At 37.4% G+C, this 18,047-nt stretch overlaps 1 protein-coding gene across 1 annotated transcript; it reads right to left on the reverse strand.

Annotated features, from left to right (window-relative positions):
• Positions 1–11,208: 11,208 nt before the first annotated feature.
• On the reverse strand, positions 11,209–17,769 carry LOC143589673 (ATP phosphoribosyltransferase 1, chloroplastic-like). The gene is made up of 11 exons (XM_077070369.1): positions 17,566–17,769; positions 17,426–17,485; positions 16,535–16,648; positions 15,741–15,806; positions 15,536–15,643; positions 15,348–15,431; positions 14,435–14,536; positions 14,250–14,363; positions 13,332–13,412; positions 13,138–13,257; positions 11,209–11,515 (listed from the first exon to the last, which is right to left on the reverse strand). The coding sequence occupies exons 1-11, from the start codon at positions 17,767–17,769 to the stop codon at positions 11,420–11,422; spliced, it is 1,149 nt and encodes a 382-aa protein (XP_076926484.1). The 3' UTR covers positions 11,209–11,419.
• Positions 17,770–18,047: the final 278 nt, after the last annotated feature.

Genomic DNA, 18,047 nt, shown 5'->3' on the forward strand with positions numbered 1-18,047 from the left:
ATAGAATTCCCTCAAAAGGAAAATTTTAGGATAGAATATCCTTAAAATAGGTAAAAAAAAGTTTTAGTAATAAAATAACTTTAAGGGGGAATATCCTTTTAAGTTGAAATATCCAAAATTATTGCAACCAATATGATACATAAGTTAATTAACAGAGATCATACTAGAATGTCTAGATAGACCTAAGTTACCAAAAGTATTTAACTCCCAATGATAGCTTTAGGATCCAGGATCCTTATATTTTTTATCTTCACAAAGAACTTATAAAATCTGTTGCAAATAATTCATAATGTTAACTTGGATCAAACACATTAAGCTGGGGATAAGCCCAAACAATATACTGGGGACAAGCCCGTGTAACTGGGGACAAGCCCAAAAACTGGGGACAAGCCCAAACTTGAGATAACGTGAAAACGTTATAAACCGGTGGTATGGTACATCTACCATAAATCGTAGGATCCTCCAGATAGCCAAAGACAACGAAATTGTCAGCCACTAAGCGTGTACTGGTCCTGCTGCCCCGGACTATACGTTGGATAGCGTGCGCTACAGGCGAGAGTGTATAAACTCTAATTCGTAAGAAAGGTGAAAACCTTTAAACCTTAGGGGATATGACCATCGGGGATCATACCCAATCGTGGGCTAGGCCAAGAGAAATAGGATAGTACCTCAAATTTAAAGGAGAGGTGGCCAACCTCTTGACTATTACATATCTCAATAATACCCTGCATCGATATTCAAGACTTGGAAAAGATAAAATGTTAAGAATATATTATCCTTAAATCAAGAATAATAAAATGAAAAGGTTAAGTGATCGGATAGATATTACAAATTTCGGGGATCCTTAATCCTTTAAGGATAATATATTCTCTCAGGATACTGGATCCTTATTAGAAAAAATACTTCTTGAGGTGGATAGCATTCCATGCTCTTGGTAATCTATTGTCTTCCATCGTGAGCAAATGATATGCCCCATTTCCTGCTTCCGACTCGATCTGATAAGGTCCTTCCCATTTGGGTGCTTATTTTCCATCAGCCGGATTGGTAGTATTTTGGAAGGCTTTTCTCAACACTAGATCTCCTTCTTGAAATCTTCTGATTCTAATATTTTTGTTGTATGCCCCAGCTACCCTTTGTTGATATGTTGCCATCCTGATCTTGGCTAGGTCTCTGAGTTCTTCTATAGTATCCAAGTCTTCAAGAAGGGTTTCTTCATTGGCTTCAGGATCACGGATGCTCGTTCTTGCCGTAGGAACCACCATCTATGTGGGAATCACTGCTTCTGATCCAAACACCAATGAGAAGGGTGTTTGGCCTGTTGCATTTTTAGGCGTAGTCCTGTCTGTCCAAAGAACATAAGGAAGTTCTTCAGCCCATTTTCCCTTCTTGGATCCTAGTTTCTTCTTTAGATTGTTGATGATGATCTTGTTGCTAGACTCTGCTTGACCATTGGATTGAGGATGAACCGGAGTGGAAGTAATCATTTTGATGCCCCAATTGTCACAAAAGTTAGTAGTTCTATTCCCGATAAACTGGGAACCATTGTCACAAACAATTTCAGCAGGAATACCAAATCTAGTTATAATATTACGTTTAATAAAAGATATCACTTCCCTTTCTCGGACTTGTACGAATGCTTCTGCCTCAATCCATTTGGAGAAGTAGTCAGTCATAGCAAGCATAAAGACCTTTCCACCTGGTGCTTTTGGTAGCTTGCCTACAATATCCATACCCCATTTCATGAAAGGCCATGAGGAGGATATAGGATATAGAGGCTCCGCTGGCTGATGAAGGATGTTTGCATGTCTTTGACAAGCATCACATTTCCTTGAATATTCCACTGCGTCCTTTTTCATTGTTGGCCAGAAGTATCCAGTTCTGAGTATCCTAGAAAATAACGCTCTTCCACCTGTGTGATTGCCGCAATCTCCTTCATGAAAATCCTTGAGTACTTCTTTGATCTCAGGATCCTGAATGCATCTGAGATATGGACCTGCAAGAGATTTCCTATATACCATATCATTTAACAAAATATATTGGGATACCTTGAGTTTGAAGGACTTGGGATTTTCTGTGGCTGGAATTTCTCCAGTCTGAATGTAGTTCTTGATAGGATGGATCCATGATCCTTTGCTATTTGAGGATAAAGGATCCCAGAGTACGATTTCTTTATCATTCTTTATCCCTCCAACTTCCTGTTCTCCTATTGCTGGCGAGAGAATGTGAATTATTGGGATTTTCAAATCCTCAGGAATCTTCAAAGACGAGGCTAAGTTTGCCAAGGCGTCTGCCCCAGCATTTTCTTCCCTCGGTACCTGTGTAATACTAAATATTTCGAAGGATTTCGATAATTCCTTCACAACATCTAAATATTTAATTAGTTTCTCACCTTTAACAGCATACGAGCCATTAAAGTAGTTAGTTATCAATAAAGAATCTACGTAGACTTGAAGATACCTGATCCTCAAGCTTTTGGCTAATTGCAAACTTGCGATCAGAGCCTCATACTTTGCTTCATTGTTTGTTGCTTGGAACTCACAAGCTATGGACTGGGGTAATATGTCCCCTTTTGGCGATTTCAGTTGGATCCCCAATCATGTTCCTCTTACATTGGAAGCACCATCGGTGAAGAGTATCCAAGGATCCTTGGTCTTTTCCAGTTGTTGGATCTCCAAATCAGCTTCTTTTTGTAGATCACTAGTGAAATCAGCCACAAAGTCCGCTAGTTCCTGAGACTTGATTGTTGTTCTTGGCTCATATTGGATATCATATGCACTTAATTTTACAGCCCACTTGGCCATTCTACCTGATAACTCTGGTTTTCTAAGAACAGTCTTCACAAGATAATTAGTTCTCAAAATAATAGGATGAGTTTAAAAATAATGTCTCAATTTAGTGGAAGCCATAATGAGTGCAAGAATTAACTTTTCTAAATGAGAATACATGGCTTCCGCATCTAGAAGACTTTTACTTACATAGTAAACGGGATGCTGTTCACCTTCATGATCCTTTACCAAGACGACACTTACTACGTTTCCTGAGACAGCTAAATACAGGGATAAGGATTCTCCATCCATAGGCTTCATTAGAGCTGGAGCTGAGGATAAGTAATCCTTCAAGGCTGTAAGCACAGCCTCATGCTTTTCCGTCCATTCAAACTTTTTATTCTTCCTAAGGATGTCATAGAAGTCCTTGCACTTCTCGGAGGATCTTGAGATGAACCTATTGAGGGCAGCTATTCTTCCTGTGAGCCTTTGGACATCCTTTGTGTTTGCAGGAGATTTCAAATTGAAGATGGCTTCAATCTGCTCGGGGCTTGCTTCAATTCATCTTTTAGTCACCATATATCCCAGAAATTTTCCAGCCTTAACACCAAAGTGACATTTTGACAGATTTAATTTCATGTTATATTGGTCAAGGATATTGAATGCTTCCTCGAGGTCTCTAAGGTGATCCTTAGCTTTCTTTGATTTCACCACCATATCATCTATGTAGACCTCCATAGTCTTACCCAACTGATCCTTGAACATCATGTTGACTAATCTTTGGTATGTTGCCCCTGCATTTTTTAGTCCAAGCGGCATAGCGGTATAACAGTATATGCCGGTAGGAGTCATGAATGCTGTATCCTCTTGATCGGATGGTTCCATCTGAATTTGTTGAAATCCAGAGGAAACATCCATAAAAGTAAGAATTTCATGTCCTGCCGTAGCATCCACCATGGAATCTATATGTGGTAATGGGAAAGGATCCTTGGGGCAAGCCTTGTTTAAATTTGTGAAATCGACACACACCCTCCACTTTCCATTCTTTTTTCAAACAACGACCACATTAGCTAGCCATCGAGGATATTGAACCTCTCTGATCATACCGGCCTTAAGATGTTTTTCAACTTCTTCTTGTATGATCTTGTTCTTCTCAGGAGAGAATTTCCTTCGCTTCTGATGGATGGGTTTAACAGATAAATCAAGGCCGAGTTTATGAGTGATTACCTCTTTTGAAATACCTGTCATGTCCGAGTGTTTGAAGGCAAAAGTAGATCTTCTTTGCCCTAAGAAGGATATTATATCCTCCTCAATCTTACTAGGGATATTGGATCCTAAGAACACCTTTATTTCTGGATCCTCGGGCTCCAATGATACTTCTTTAAGGTCTTTCTCCCGAGCTTCCAGCACGTCCCTAGGATGTTGTTGTGATTGCTATGCTATGGTTGGCTTGGCTGTTGGCTTCATTGATGATGAATAATAGTTCTTGGCCTCCGCTTGGTCGCCCACTATCTTTACAACTCCCCAAGGAGTAGGTAGCTTGATTCATTGGTGATAAGTTGAGGCTACAACCTTCATTCCATGGAGCCAAGGGCTACCTAAAATAACATTGCAACAGGAAAGGTTATATATAACACAAAATTTTTGGTATGAATTTAACCTTTCGATATAAATTGGGAGGTTGATGTCCCCCAGTGTCTTCTTGGTTTCACCACTGAAACCTACTAGCACCGAAGTTCTAGGAATGATTTCTGAATCCGGGATGTTCATCTTCTTAAGGACATCGTGTTGTGTAACATCCTAAAATTTTCGTATTTAATAAACGAAAGTCGCGTTTAGTTATTGGGCCTAAATAATTAATTAGTATTAATAAAGATCATGGACTTGGACTAATTAGGATGGATTAAAGAGAATGGGCCTTAGGTCCATGGGCTTTAAGGGATATAAATACTCCCTTAAATCACCCTTAAACCCTAAACCCTCATTTCTTTCCATCCTATTCTCTACACACTCAAAAACACACACACACCACCACCACACCCTATACGGCAGAGAGAGAGAGAGAGACGAGCGAGATCCGAGAGCGAGTAAACGTTATTTGTGATTAGATCTTTGTTATTCGAGTCTTATGCAAGATCTAGAGTTCCTAAACAAGCTAACCAAGATCAAACGAGCACGTAAAGGTATGTCTTTTACCTTAAAGTTTACGTTTTTATAAACGTTTAGCCTTAAAACTTAGAACGAGAATAGATCGGGTGTAAATGAAACGTAAAGTTCTAAACTTGATGATAAAACGAACCTAATGAACCCATAAACATGTGCGGCTCGATTAAAAGAAAACCCTAAGATCTAGTTTGGAACGTTTTAGCTTAAAGGTCCAACCTTTATGTGTTTCGGGCCGAATCTTTATTAAAAATGACCAAAGGAATGATCGCGGGTTGGTTCAAAATCATAACCAAGACTTAAACAATAAAACTGAGATGATTATTGAGGTTTTCGGGATGAGGCGTAGCTGCAACTGAACAACTTCGCCTGCAAGCTTAAGTTCGCTTGCAAGCAAGTTCGCCTACTGATCAACTTCGCTGTTGATCAAGTTCGATGCTGGATAAGTTTGTTTAAAGGTTAAGTTCGCTGATGTATAAACTTCGCCACTGGTTAAGTTCGCTAATATATAACCTCGCTACTGGTCAAGTTCGCTGATGTTAAGTTCGCTACAAGCTAAGTTCGCTTAAGTTAAGTTCGGTAACGAATCAGACTTAATACGTTATGAAGAATGAGTTAAAGAATTAGAAAATAAATTAAAATCCTAATGAAAATACGTTAAGACAGTTAATGGAAATAAAATTTTTCCAAGCTGACCTGGCAGCTCGACCCCAGCCAGGGGCTCTGCCCCTTGGACCCTGCTAGGGGCTGCCGCCCCTAGAACCCCACTGTCAGGGGCGCTGCCCCCGAACCCCCGTTCGTTGAGGGTAATAGTTTAACTAGAAACACGATATGAAAAGTGATAGTAATCAATACGCCTAATTGTTATACAGCTAGCCGTGCGCTGCCAAAGAAAGAAGTAACCATTAACGGAAGAAGTAACCGAGTTCAGGTGAGTTTCTAGCCCCACTTCCTTGTTATGTTTTCGGGGCTGTGTGCATACTCGATGTGATCAGTCAATACACTTATCCTAAGTGATAAGTGTATGCCCTATGTGATATATGTGTATGGTATGAATATTGCTTGTCGGTACGTGAACGATCTTCGGATATTGCATGTATCGTTAGGTTATAAATAAAGATATGGATATTGTATGTAATGCAGGGATGAATTCTTGTCGATACGTGAACGATCTTCGGATATTGCATGTATTGCCAAGAATAGATATGATGGTCTCCTTATATGGATATTAAATGATAACTTATATACAGAGTTCCCTATACGGATAATATACAGAGTGTTCCTTTGATGGAAAGCATAGTGTTCCTTTAATGGAAAGCATAGTGTTCCTTCTATGGAAGTAAATAGGATGTTCCTTCTATGGAGAATATATATATATAGAGTGTCCTTCTATGGAGAATAAAAAGAGCAGGGTAATAGTAATAGTTCTTTTAATAGATATTATGTGACGTCCTCTTATGGATAATTATACAAGGATAAGATGCGTATGCATGTAAGATATGTGTATGTATTGTATGTCGCCTGATTAACTAGAACTCACTCAGAGTAGCTGACTTTTAGTATGCACGCAGGTGAATATGATTAAAGAGCTAGCATGAGGTTGGCACATGGCATGGATCGAACGGCTAGCATTTGAAGATGGAAGAAATGATGTTTTAATATGATGATTTATGATATGATTTTAAAGAAAATATTAAATATTTTGTAATAAACAATTACGATTTTATATTCCGCGAAAGTTTTAATAAACTCTGATTTGTAGAACTGTGTTTATGAGTAAATCTGAAGATAAAGTAGGGCTTCCGGGAACGGGGCCTTACATGTTGGATGATGTTGACCGAGCTGCCACCGTCTACTAGGATCCTGCGTACATAATGGTTAGAGATAAATAAAGTAATAATCAAACCATCGTGATGAGGATCCTGAATGTTCATCTTGTCTTCCTCATTGAAGAAGATTCTCTTGTCTGTTGTTAAGGTGGTTGACACTATTGGTCGATCTCCGTTTTCCATCTTTATCTATTTGGCAAGTCTTTTTGCTGCAGAGAAAGAAGTTCCACATATGTCTGAACCTCCGGAGAAGAAATTAATCGTCTGCACATCCATCTTGTCCTGCTTAGGATCCTGGATCCTTGAACTGAAAAAGATTCTCTGATCAGTCACTCGAGTAGTAGGGATGAGCAGTCTTCTCTCATCGTCCAATTCGAGTTCTACTACGGGATTTTCTTTTATGGCACAAGAATCTTGAAATAATTCGTAGTCTCTGGAGACAAAGTTGATCACATGAGCATCTGGTGGTGGTGGTGTTGCTTTCAGTGGAAGGTCTTCAGGATCCTGGATCTTGGATTTTTTCCTTCCCAACAATTCTTTAAAGTGACCCTTGCTCAGGAGGTATCCAATTTCCCTCCTTAAGCCGATGCACTCATCTGTCGTGTGGCCAAAATCTTCATGGAAGGCACACCACTTAAACTTGTCCTTGAAGCCAACAGTCTTCTCATTCTTTCGAGGTCACCTCGCTTTTTCTCCCAGATCCTTCATGGCACAGATCAAGCCATGAGTGTCTACAGAGAAACAATAGTCAGAGATGCAGGGATAGTCCATCACCTTCTTCAACCGCCTGTACGTTCTGATTGTTGAACTTGGTGTACGGCTTCGAATTGTTGTTCCTATTCCAGGATCCTTTATTCTTTTCGGGGTTTTCTGGTTTCGTTTGCCCCACCCAAGACGATCCTGGATCCTTCTGTCTTATTCCAACCGGATGTATCTTAATGCCCTATTTCTGAATTCGTCTAATGTCTTGCATGGAGTCATCACTAAATCATCATAAAAGGGGGAGCTCTTCTGAATTCCCATCTTGAATGCTTCAACAGCAGTAGTCATGTCAAGATTTGGGATTTCTAGAGCTTCCTTGCCGAACCTGGTAACGAAATCCCTAAGGGATTCATCACTAGTTTGGATAACACGATATAAATCACTGGTTAACCTCTCAAATTTCCGACTACATGAAAATTGAGTGTTAAATAAGTTAACTAAGTGAGAGAAAGAAGTAATTGAAAAAGGAGGAAGACTTAGCAGCCATTTTAGAGCGGCTCCCGTTAGTGTGGATCCAAAGCATTTGCATAGGCAGGCTTCTTTGAGTCTCTCTGGAATAGGATTGATCTTCATCCTTTCCCTATAATGTGCTACATGTTCTTCAGGATCAGTGGTCCCGTCGGTCTTCATATTCGGAGTCTAGAACCGCTTCGGGATTTCAGCATCACAGATAGGCGGAGCAAATCTGGATACTTTGTGGCTTCCCTCAGGTATCTCGGGGATTGGTCTTATGACTTTGGGAACACTGGATATCATATCCTTGAGCTTCTCCAGCTCCTTGGCCATAGCTTGGTTGATACATGCATCCTGCATGGAACCACGGTTAGCATCCAAGGGTAAAGGATCGTACAAGTTACCTCTTTGCTGAGTGAAGGTTGGCATTTCAGATGAGTAGATGGGATAAGAGGAGTCTGCGATAAGAGTTGGTCCTCCAGAGGCTATGGTCTGCATGGGGATTATGTCTCCTTCATGGACTTCGGAGGATCGTTGATGTTGGACGCTTGAGGATCCTTGATTTGGAAAGAAGGATCCTTGATTCGGGATGAAGGATCCTTGGGGTTGGGTACTGTAGGATCCTTGTGGAAGGATAGCTGATCCTTGCTGAAATAGCGAGGATCCTTGGGCCTGTTGACCCATGGACCCCTGTTGAAGGATGGATGATCCTTGTGAGAACTGAGCCATGGATTCTGGATTGGTGAAATCCAGCATCCTTGGCATCAGGGGGTGAGATCCTCTGCTGGCCTCTTGTTCTTCTTGAGATCTTCTATCTCACGGAGGATCCTCTGGTTGGTCTTGTTATGTTGCTCCATATATGCTTTAACCTGCGAAAACATAGATGAAACATCACTGTTAGTATTAACCACCGGGGCAGCAACGGTTTTTGAGCTCTGGAAGACTGGTAGTTGCGTCTTGCTCCCAGCATCAGCAGGCCGTTGCGTTCCCGTGATTGGCGGAGGCATCGGTGACAAAGTCCTTGATGAGAGAGGAACCGTAGCCGACATGGTTAATGAAGCAGAGGTTGATTGAGAGGCCATTGATAGTGATATGGGTATAAAAAAGTTGATAATGATAGGAGTAATATGGATTATAGCACCAATTGCCCCACGGTGGGCGCCAAATTGTTTTGGATAAAAATCAGCTGAGGATAATGTATCCAAATCTGTCAAGTGAGGTATAGTGCTAACACGATAATAGTGAATGTGTAATCGAAATCTTGGTGAACACAATGATTTGATCACGAGGGAAAAAGCCCTTGAATACGATAATCTCACTTCGGTCAAAACTTAACAAGGTAATCTATGATCGATTGACTTCGGTCAAGGATTTACGAGGTAATCTTTGGTCGAATCAATTTGGTCAAGGATCAACGAGGTAACCTTTGGTCGGATAGTGCGTGATTATAGTAATCTCCGGCACAAAAAACCCCCGGACAGTGAAAACTATCACCGTCGACTATATTGGTAATAAAAGGTGGTTACAAATGTTGTGGAGTTGATGACCGAGATTACAAAGTAAACTAGTGATTAGAGAGAGTTTATGGCTTCAGCTTTAGTGTGTGTGATGATACATGTGTCTTTCCTACTCGATCATAACTCAATTAAATAAGAAAATACCAATAACAATATTTCCTAACAAACCAGAAGTCTTCCACTAGCCACTCCCATGACTTTGACCACGTGCCAATAGCCGTTCAGTAACGAGATAAGCGGAAGAACGAGTCTTGGAGCCGTTGTTGATATTTAAACATCAATCTTCACATGAATTCGTCCACTAATAGCTACATTGAATTAGGATCCTGGATCCATACTCCAGCTAGAGAACACTCCATGAGGATAATTGATGCAAGTACGTCTTAGAATTGTTACACCTGTCTAACACATCACCATACTAAACGCAATCATTAGTAAATAAATAATATCGAGGATCGTTGATCCTTTATAACCTGTTAAATATCTCAAGGATACTCTATCCATAAGACAGTTAAGAATTAAGGATTCTCAGCATAAAATTCATGCCCTAACAACTACTAGACAAGAGCAATGAAAAAAAAGGCAAATTAGATTTTATTAATCCCAACTTAATGCAGTTGGTCGATAATAATCTCAACTTATAAAATAGCTATAACCGGTCCCAACTTTCATACCATTTGTTTTCATTGGATCTCCGTTAAAAAAACTTAACGATGTTAAGTTTTTTCCAAATTTCAAACCGATATTTCAGGGCTTTTGATCAGAATGAGGATACGAGTTGATTGATGTAAAACTTACCTCAAAACGGTGGTCCAAACGACTAAATGATGCTTCAATTCCGGTGTTTAAACTTTTAATTAACAAAAATCAAGCTATTTAAACTTTTAATTACAGGTATTGGAAAACCGGTTCCAGTTTTCGGATATTACAGGGTACAAATCAGGTCCGGTTCAGGTACGGGTTTTGGTACTGAAATGCATACTCTATCTGTACCCTACGGGTAGGTTCGGGTATTAAAAACCCGGATATTAAAAAAAACCGGTTCCAGGTATTTTTCCGGGTTCGGGTTTTTTGTGCACCTCTAACCATACCCATTAAAATCTTCAAAACTGAACCAATACTCGGTCCAATAACCATCCCAGATGTTTATGGTAATTTTACCAACCATTATTCTTTCTAGTAGAAGTAGTCTCACGCCTAATTATACTTTTCATTAATTATACGTTCTCATTGATTAATGATTGGCAAACTATTATTTTCTTAGAACGGATTAGCATACTATGACAGGGCATAAGTTTTCCACTGAAGGCTTATTATGAATGCATTGGAACATATGAATTCGAACTACCTTTAGGAGTTTAGGCATTGGATCAAATCAGAACACGTTGCACGTGTACAATATTGTAAGTTGTATTGGTTGTTGTGTTTAGGGAATTAGGGGTTACAAGGTGAAAGGCCATATACTAACATTATTTAAAAATCATATCTTCTAACTAATATCAATCACAAATATGATCTAACAGATCGTATGAAACCAATAACTGGCTCTAGTAGATGCATGTGATGTATATCTGGATACTAAAACACTACCTTTTACATGGCACATCAATAGAAATACTGTAAAAAATACATTGCAATACAAAAACGACTAACAAAGCGTAATAAATCACATAACAATCCTTGAAGACGGAGTTTGCCATCAACACCTCTATCACAGATAAAAACATTCTATATAAAAAATTCTGAATCCAACATGCGATTAAGAATTCAGACTATATGGGAACAGGTGTTCCTTATGAAGAAGCTTCATCACAGGCTGATTTTTTAACCAAGCAATGACCATGGTTCTTGAGATACAACATAGCAAATAAATTAAATGTCAAAAAAGCGGCTCGGTCTTTGAGACCCGCCACTGCGAGTTTGCAACAATTTAAAGCCCGAGCTTTGAAAGAAGCTCATTCCATCTTGGAGTTTCTTCATCAAAAATATAGGTCAAAGGAGACACCAAAACTCCACTACCTCCAATCTGCACCATCAGAAACGGCCAAATATAAAGCAAGTTTAGTGGAAGGGCAGACTGTAACAATTAGGGTCTCAGTCATAGATGCGATAGATCCATGTTGTGGTTCACTCTAACAGGTGAACGGGTCAAGTCGAATGGGCTGAAAGCAGGGGTGGGGTGTAAACAAGCCAAGCTGCCCGTGAGGCGTGAGTACTTAAGATCGGCTAGCTAAAAGCTCAAACCAAACCCAGCTTAAACAAGCTCTAGCCTGAGCATGAGCCTATTAATTATGTAACCTTTTTTTTAATATACTTATATTATAATTAAATTTAGGGAAAATTCCCAAAATAGCCCATTTGAGGAGAGAGATTCCCCATATGGCATATGACCCACTTTTTTAAATATTCCCAAAATGTCCATGTCAAACTCGTCAGCGGCGACAAGATTTGTTTTGAGCCAACCAAAACCAACGTGTTCCAAATCCGTCATCGCAGCAAGTTTTGATCGAAATCCGCCGGCTCCGATAAGTTTTGAACCAAACCCGTCGTCCCACATAAAAAAAATTCGGCGTTGACTGGGTATTTCAAAACAAATTCGGGCTTTGACTAATCTATTTCCATGTAAGTAATTTGTTTTCTTTCTATATTTAATTATTATAATAAATTTTACTCATATTTAGTTTTTCTTTTATAACTTTTAAGATATAAGATTTAAAAAAAAAAATCAAATATACCGTTGAGACATACTTATTTTTATCAACGTGCCGATATAAATTTTATTCAAAACCGAGTAGGGTCAAGTTCTTATTGTACGTTTCGACATAAATTTGGCCTAACTCGGTTTTAAGTAAAATTTATATTGGCTCGTAGATAAAAATAAGCTCGTCTCAACGGTATATTCGAAATTTTGTTAAATCTTATATTTTAAAAGTTATAAAAGAAAAACTAAATATGAGTAAAACTAGTTATAATAATTAAATATTAAAAAAAACAAATAAGTTAGTTTGGTCGTCCACACCCAAGTTTGGTTCAAAAACTGTCTAGGACGACAAACTTGAACACGTGGCATGCTTCTGATTGGATTTCAAAAGTTGTTGGCGTCGACGGATTTGGTTTAAAATTTGTCAACGCCAACAAGTTTGGCATGAACTGTTTGGGAATATTAAAAAAATGGGGGTCAAATGGGGAATCTCTCTCCTCAAATGGGCTATTTTGGGGATTTTCCCTTAAATTATATACAGCAGTTGATAATTAAATAACTAAATAATAAATATTATGCTATACTTATAATTAAAATAATAAAAATTAAAAATGTATATAGAAGAATTAACAAACAATAAACAAGCTCGAGCTTGAAAAACTACTTGCAAGCCTGGTTCGAGTAGAAAATAAGAGCTCGAGCCGAGCTTGAGCTAATGGAGCTAGGACTCAGTTTGTTTCGTTTACACCCCTAATAACATAATTTTAGTAGTCATTCATAACACGGGAGTCAACCCAACTTAACCCGGCAATACCATTTGATCCGTTACCCTACCCGCCTGACCAACCCATCTTGCCACCTCTAATTCAACAAGAAAATACTAGCATATAAAATTATAAATGATTATTAATAATAATATCACACTAGTCGAGATTCAGATCCTGTACCGCTCTGAGCTGCTGAACAGATTTGTACAACTTCTTTTTGGGTACACAAATTACTATAGCATAATAATCCGGCGTTGACACACCGTTAACTTTATGGAAGACTGGACTTATAGTTGGTCCCTGCGCATATTTAAAATGCACGTTTAATTTGCAGGTTTAGTAGTTATTTAAAACACATGCAGTTAAAACTTCACCTGAAGACCAGACAAAGACGGTTGGCTTAAAATTCTCTCCGCTACTTCCTCTGTACTGCTTCCTCTCATGTTGGCAACTACCTGAGATGCATTATTTGTTTATAATTACTATATTAGACATAAAACTCAAAGGCACCTAGTTTCCTAGAATGGAAGATGAAAAATAGATACATAAAAATGAATATTTCACTTAATAGCAACAAAGTTTATTCAGTGTTAACCTAAAGTCACTCACACTTTTTGTTAACTATAAAAATCACTCACGTTTCAATGTTGTGAAATATTTTATAAATGTTAAAAAAAATAGGTTAAAATTAAGTGACTCATATGGAACATATATGAAATTTGGTTACTAATAAGCAACCTTTTTTTTCAAATTAACCTGAAGCAGGGGTAATTATGAAGAAAAAGAAAATTCACTAAATAATAACAAAGTTTTAGAGCATTTCATTTAACTCAAGTTGGAAAGAGAAATCACTACACTAAATAGTAACTACGTTTTATACTTTTATGTATGTTCCATTTAAGTCACTAAAGTTTAAGAAAATTTAACATTAATAAAATAAATTTACAATAATGAAAGTTAAATGGGTTTTTATTGTTAGAGAAAAGTGAGTTATTTTAATAAATAATATTGAAACTTGGTTATTATTTGATTCAACCCCATTTATAAACAAGGAATAATTTCATGTATCCCTCAAAACTTGGTATAATTTCATATTTACCCAGGCGAAAACCATAATATAAAATTTGCATAAGGATATTAGAATTTGAAGTGTAAGGAGAAAGATAAATGTATAATGGTTATATTATAAATTGTATCCAATAAAATGGATACATATGATATTTTAAGTATTTTGAATGTGTATATTCGATATATATTTTTTTTAATTTGCCCAATTAAAAAAATCAGCTTACTGTAAATTGATCGATCGCCTTCAAATGCGCCTCGAATCTTTCAAGAATTTCGTGTGTGATGTCCAATAAACCTTTTCGCTGGATTAAGGACTTCTTGCTAGCAACCATGACAGCCTGAAAAAAATTTCAAGTCAGCAAATTGGAAAACTAAGAAAGGCTTGCCAGGCTGTACATATAAACTTCACCTGGCTTTCTAGCAGTACTCCACCTTCAATTTCTTTGAGATTGTTTTCTTTCAGTGTGGTCCCACTACTAACAAGATCCACAATAGCATCAGCTATTCCCATCTAAAGAAACAAGTGGAAAAAAATAAACAAACATAAACATACAAAGATTCATTTGCTATCCGAAACAACATATATGAAGATGAGTCATAACATAAGTTTTAGTTTTCATAGAAATCTATGCATACAAAATAGTAACAATTAGAGCTTGAACCGTTTAAGATGTCGTTTTAGTGGTCAATCGGTCACGTTAGCGGTTGAACCATTTAACCCAAACACGACCTGTATATTTATTCGTGTAAAAAATTCAACCCTAACCTGGATACACTTTATATTCGTGTATCAGGGGTGTCAATTGCTAACATGAAATTCGGGGTTTGGGTTTAATTTAAACAAGTTCGGGTCAGTTTCGAGTCAAACCCACTAACACGTTTGGCTAAACAGGTCGTGCTCGTGTCAACCTAATGGATTGGCAAGTTGACCCATTTTATCAATTTATTATTAAATTCTTTCATAACGTGATTTGTAGGACTTTAAGCTATTAGGGTATTTTAAAAATGCTGAAATTTAAAACTTTAAATTAAGTTAAAACTAAAAATATATGTCAAAAGTATAATTGCTTCAAAAAAACAAAAATATACGTTAAAACTAGAATCTAAAGTGTTAACATGTAAGAAAATCGGGTCAAACGGGTCGTGTTCTTGTCAACCCTCGAATACATGTGTCGTCTTCAGTTCATGTGCGTTACACAATTTTTGGGTTCAAGTGGTGTTAGGATTTGCGTAAAATTTTAGGGTTCAATCCACCAATCCGGAAACATGGCCCATTTAACTAGCAATCGGAATAGTTTCTGACTGAGGAAAGAAAGACTCACAGCAGGAGCTGCCTCCAGTGCTCCGTCAGCAGTTGAAAAGGCTACATGCTCAATACCATTTTCTTTCAAAAATTTGGGACTCAGCTGCAGATAAAGAAAAGTGATGCAAAGACCAAAGTCAACTTTCAACTTGGTCAAAATACTAAAAAAAAACTATAATAATATTTCTTAAGAAATAAATTGATTACATAAGTGAAACCAGTGGCAACTCTTAGAGGCTTCTCAGCACTCCACTGAGGCATTTGTGCTAGCTCCTTTAGTGAATTAATACTCTCAAAAATCCCATATTTTGGAATCTAAAAAGTAGAGAAGAAAATGTCACACGTGTAGTTTGATGTCATAAAATAATAGTTAATGTTCTTAAATCAGTTATTAAAGATAAGAGCGACTTACAGCAAGAGATAAACGACAATCTCCATATGCGAGTGCATCATGGACAATAATTAGATCTTCATTTCCCTAGAGAAACAATCAACAAACAGAATTATAATCAATGCTATAAAGACAAACACTCAAAAGAATGAAAACGTGTCAAGCAAAATTCATGAAAGTATATGAATTATGAAGTGACATCCAAATAGCAAATTTGAATACAATGGATATTAACAAATCAATATCTAAATTCAAATTCGACAAACACCATATGATATCAACGAGATTCACATTCGACTAAGGTGGTATCTTAGAAAAAATTGTGAGCAATATTTTAAATCCAAATAAAGCAACTATTTTACACACTATATTTAGCAATTTTGAATATGAAGGTAGAGATACGGTTATAGTATTTGTATTCAAGTTTGAACTAACCAATAGCCATTAATCAAATTTAATTGAAATACACATATATCGACTTCGTATCTGAGTAACAGTTAAGCATGAATTTGAACTTGGTTCTATTAAATCCTGATATTTACCTACTGTCAAATTAGAAACTCGTAAGTCATCAGAACTTTTGGTTAGCATTTACAGGCCTACTTCTAATACTGTAATACATATCTTCAGCTTGAGAAATTAGGTTGCATAAAACTTGCATCCCTTTGTAATACCATGATTCTATAACAAATACTGGTTAACATATACTAAATAGGAAAACAACACATAAACACAGAAGGGGCCATGTCAACTCGAAACAAGAATAATCATCAATCAGGACAATATACAGCATATTGTTCCTTACATTGTGTTACCTGTCCATATTCACTAAACGTGTCAAGACCAACAATACCAAGGTCTAGATCCCCTGAAACCAGTTTCCGTACAATGTCTTTAGGTCGCTGAAACCAGACTTCTAAGTTTGCAATCTGCAATTAAATATTGTAAATATATCACTTTCAACCATGTAAACTTTTGCCACAAGCTTAATACTTCATCACATCAAGTACAGCATGCTTATGCATCTAATCACAATGTTTCCTTTAAAATAACATATTCTTCCCAACTTTGACTCACAATATAGTCAGGTCATTGATTTATGATACCAAACCTGCTACATAAAGCATGATTGAGTTTGATGATATGGTCAAACTTGAAACAATAGTTTATTTGTCCTAATTGACAAAAGCAAAACTAATTTGGAAGTATTTGCCAAACCTAAAACATTACTTCTTGCAAATCCCTATCAATATTTAGTTGAACACAACATGAAGTATAACAAATTCACCGATTTGTCTATTTTAGCCTTCATGTAGACTTAAACCAATGTTCTCAGTTAACTATAACATTTTACAGCAATCCACTTCCCCTAATATTCCTGCATATCAATTGTTCTACTATTATCTGATTCCCTATATATATATTCATTAACATAACATTCAGAGTGTCAAACTGCTGATTTCTGATGCCAAACCTGCTACATAATAAAAGCATAACTGATTCTAATTTCATCGTCAAACTTGCAACAATAGCTTATTTGTCCTACATGACAAAAGGCAAAACTAATTTGGAATTATTCCGAAACCTAAAACATTACTTCATGTATTAATATCATATGGTTGTTACATATCCCTAGCAATTATTATTAGTTGTATAACAAATTCATGGATATACATTACGCAAATAATGAAACGAGTTAGCCCAACCTGAGGAATATCCGCAACGTATTGTCGAGGATTCGTTTGCCTCACCGATAATTGACAATCCTTACAAAACAGAATTCAAAAATGCAGTTAATATATAAAAATCAAAATAAGAATAAGAATAGAAAGGAAACTAATAATACTTTGAGAAGATCGAGAGTATCAGAAGCCATTCGACCTTTACTCGGCAAGCCAAGCCTAATCTCACTCCTCTCTGTAGATTTACTCACTGCATTTTCCTTCACAACCGTCACGGAGGAGGAACAACACGACACGCGAACCGGTTGTTGGTTGAAACCGCCGGCCACGAAGGGACATTGGTGGAGAAACGTTTGCATGAATGACATGTGTGCGGCTGTTGGAGACGGTTATTTTTTACGGGGAGAATGTGCAACGCCGCCGGTGGATCCCTCCCTCAGGTGCGTTGTTTGTTTTTGAATTGAATCATGTGACAAATGATCCGTTAAGTTTATTTGAAAGTGAGTCAGATAGACGGAGATCGTTGGTCAACGTTTACGGATGTGGCCTTTCGGATCTCCCATAAGTTGATTAATAGATCAACTTGTTTAAATTTTCCATTAATAAAACGTTTCTAATAGATTAATAATGACTTTTGGTTAAACTA

The sequence above is a fragment of the Bidens hawaiensis genome, unplaced genomic scaffold, assembly GCF_021521415.1.
Source record: "Bidens hawaiensis isolate Kalapana, Puna unplaced genomic scaffold, B.hawaiensis_p1.1 tig00037710_1, whole genome shotgun sequence".
Classification (NCBI taxonomy): Eukaryota; Viridiplantae; Streptophyta; class Magnoliopsida; order Asterales; family Asteraceae; genus Bidens; species Bidens hawaiensis.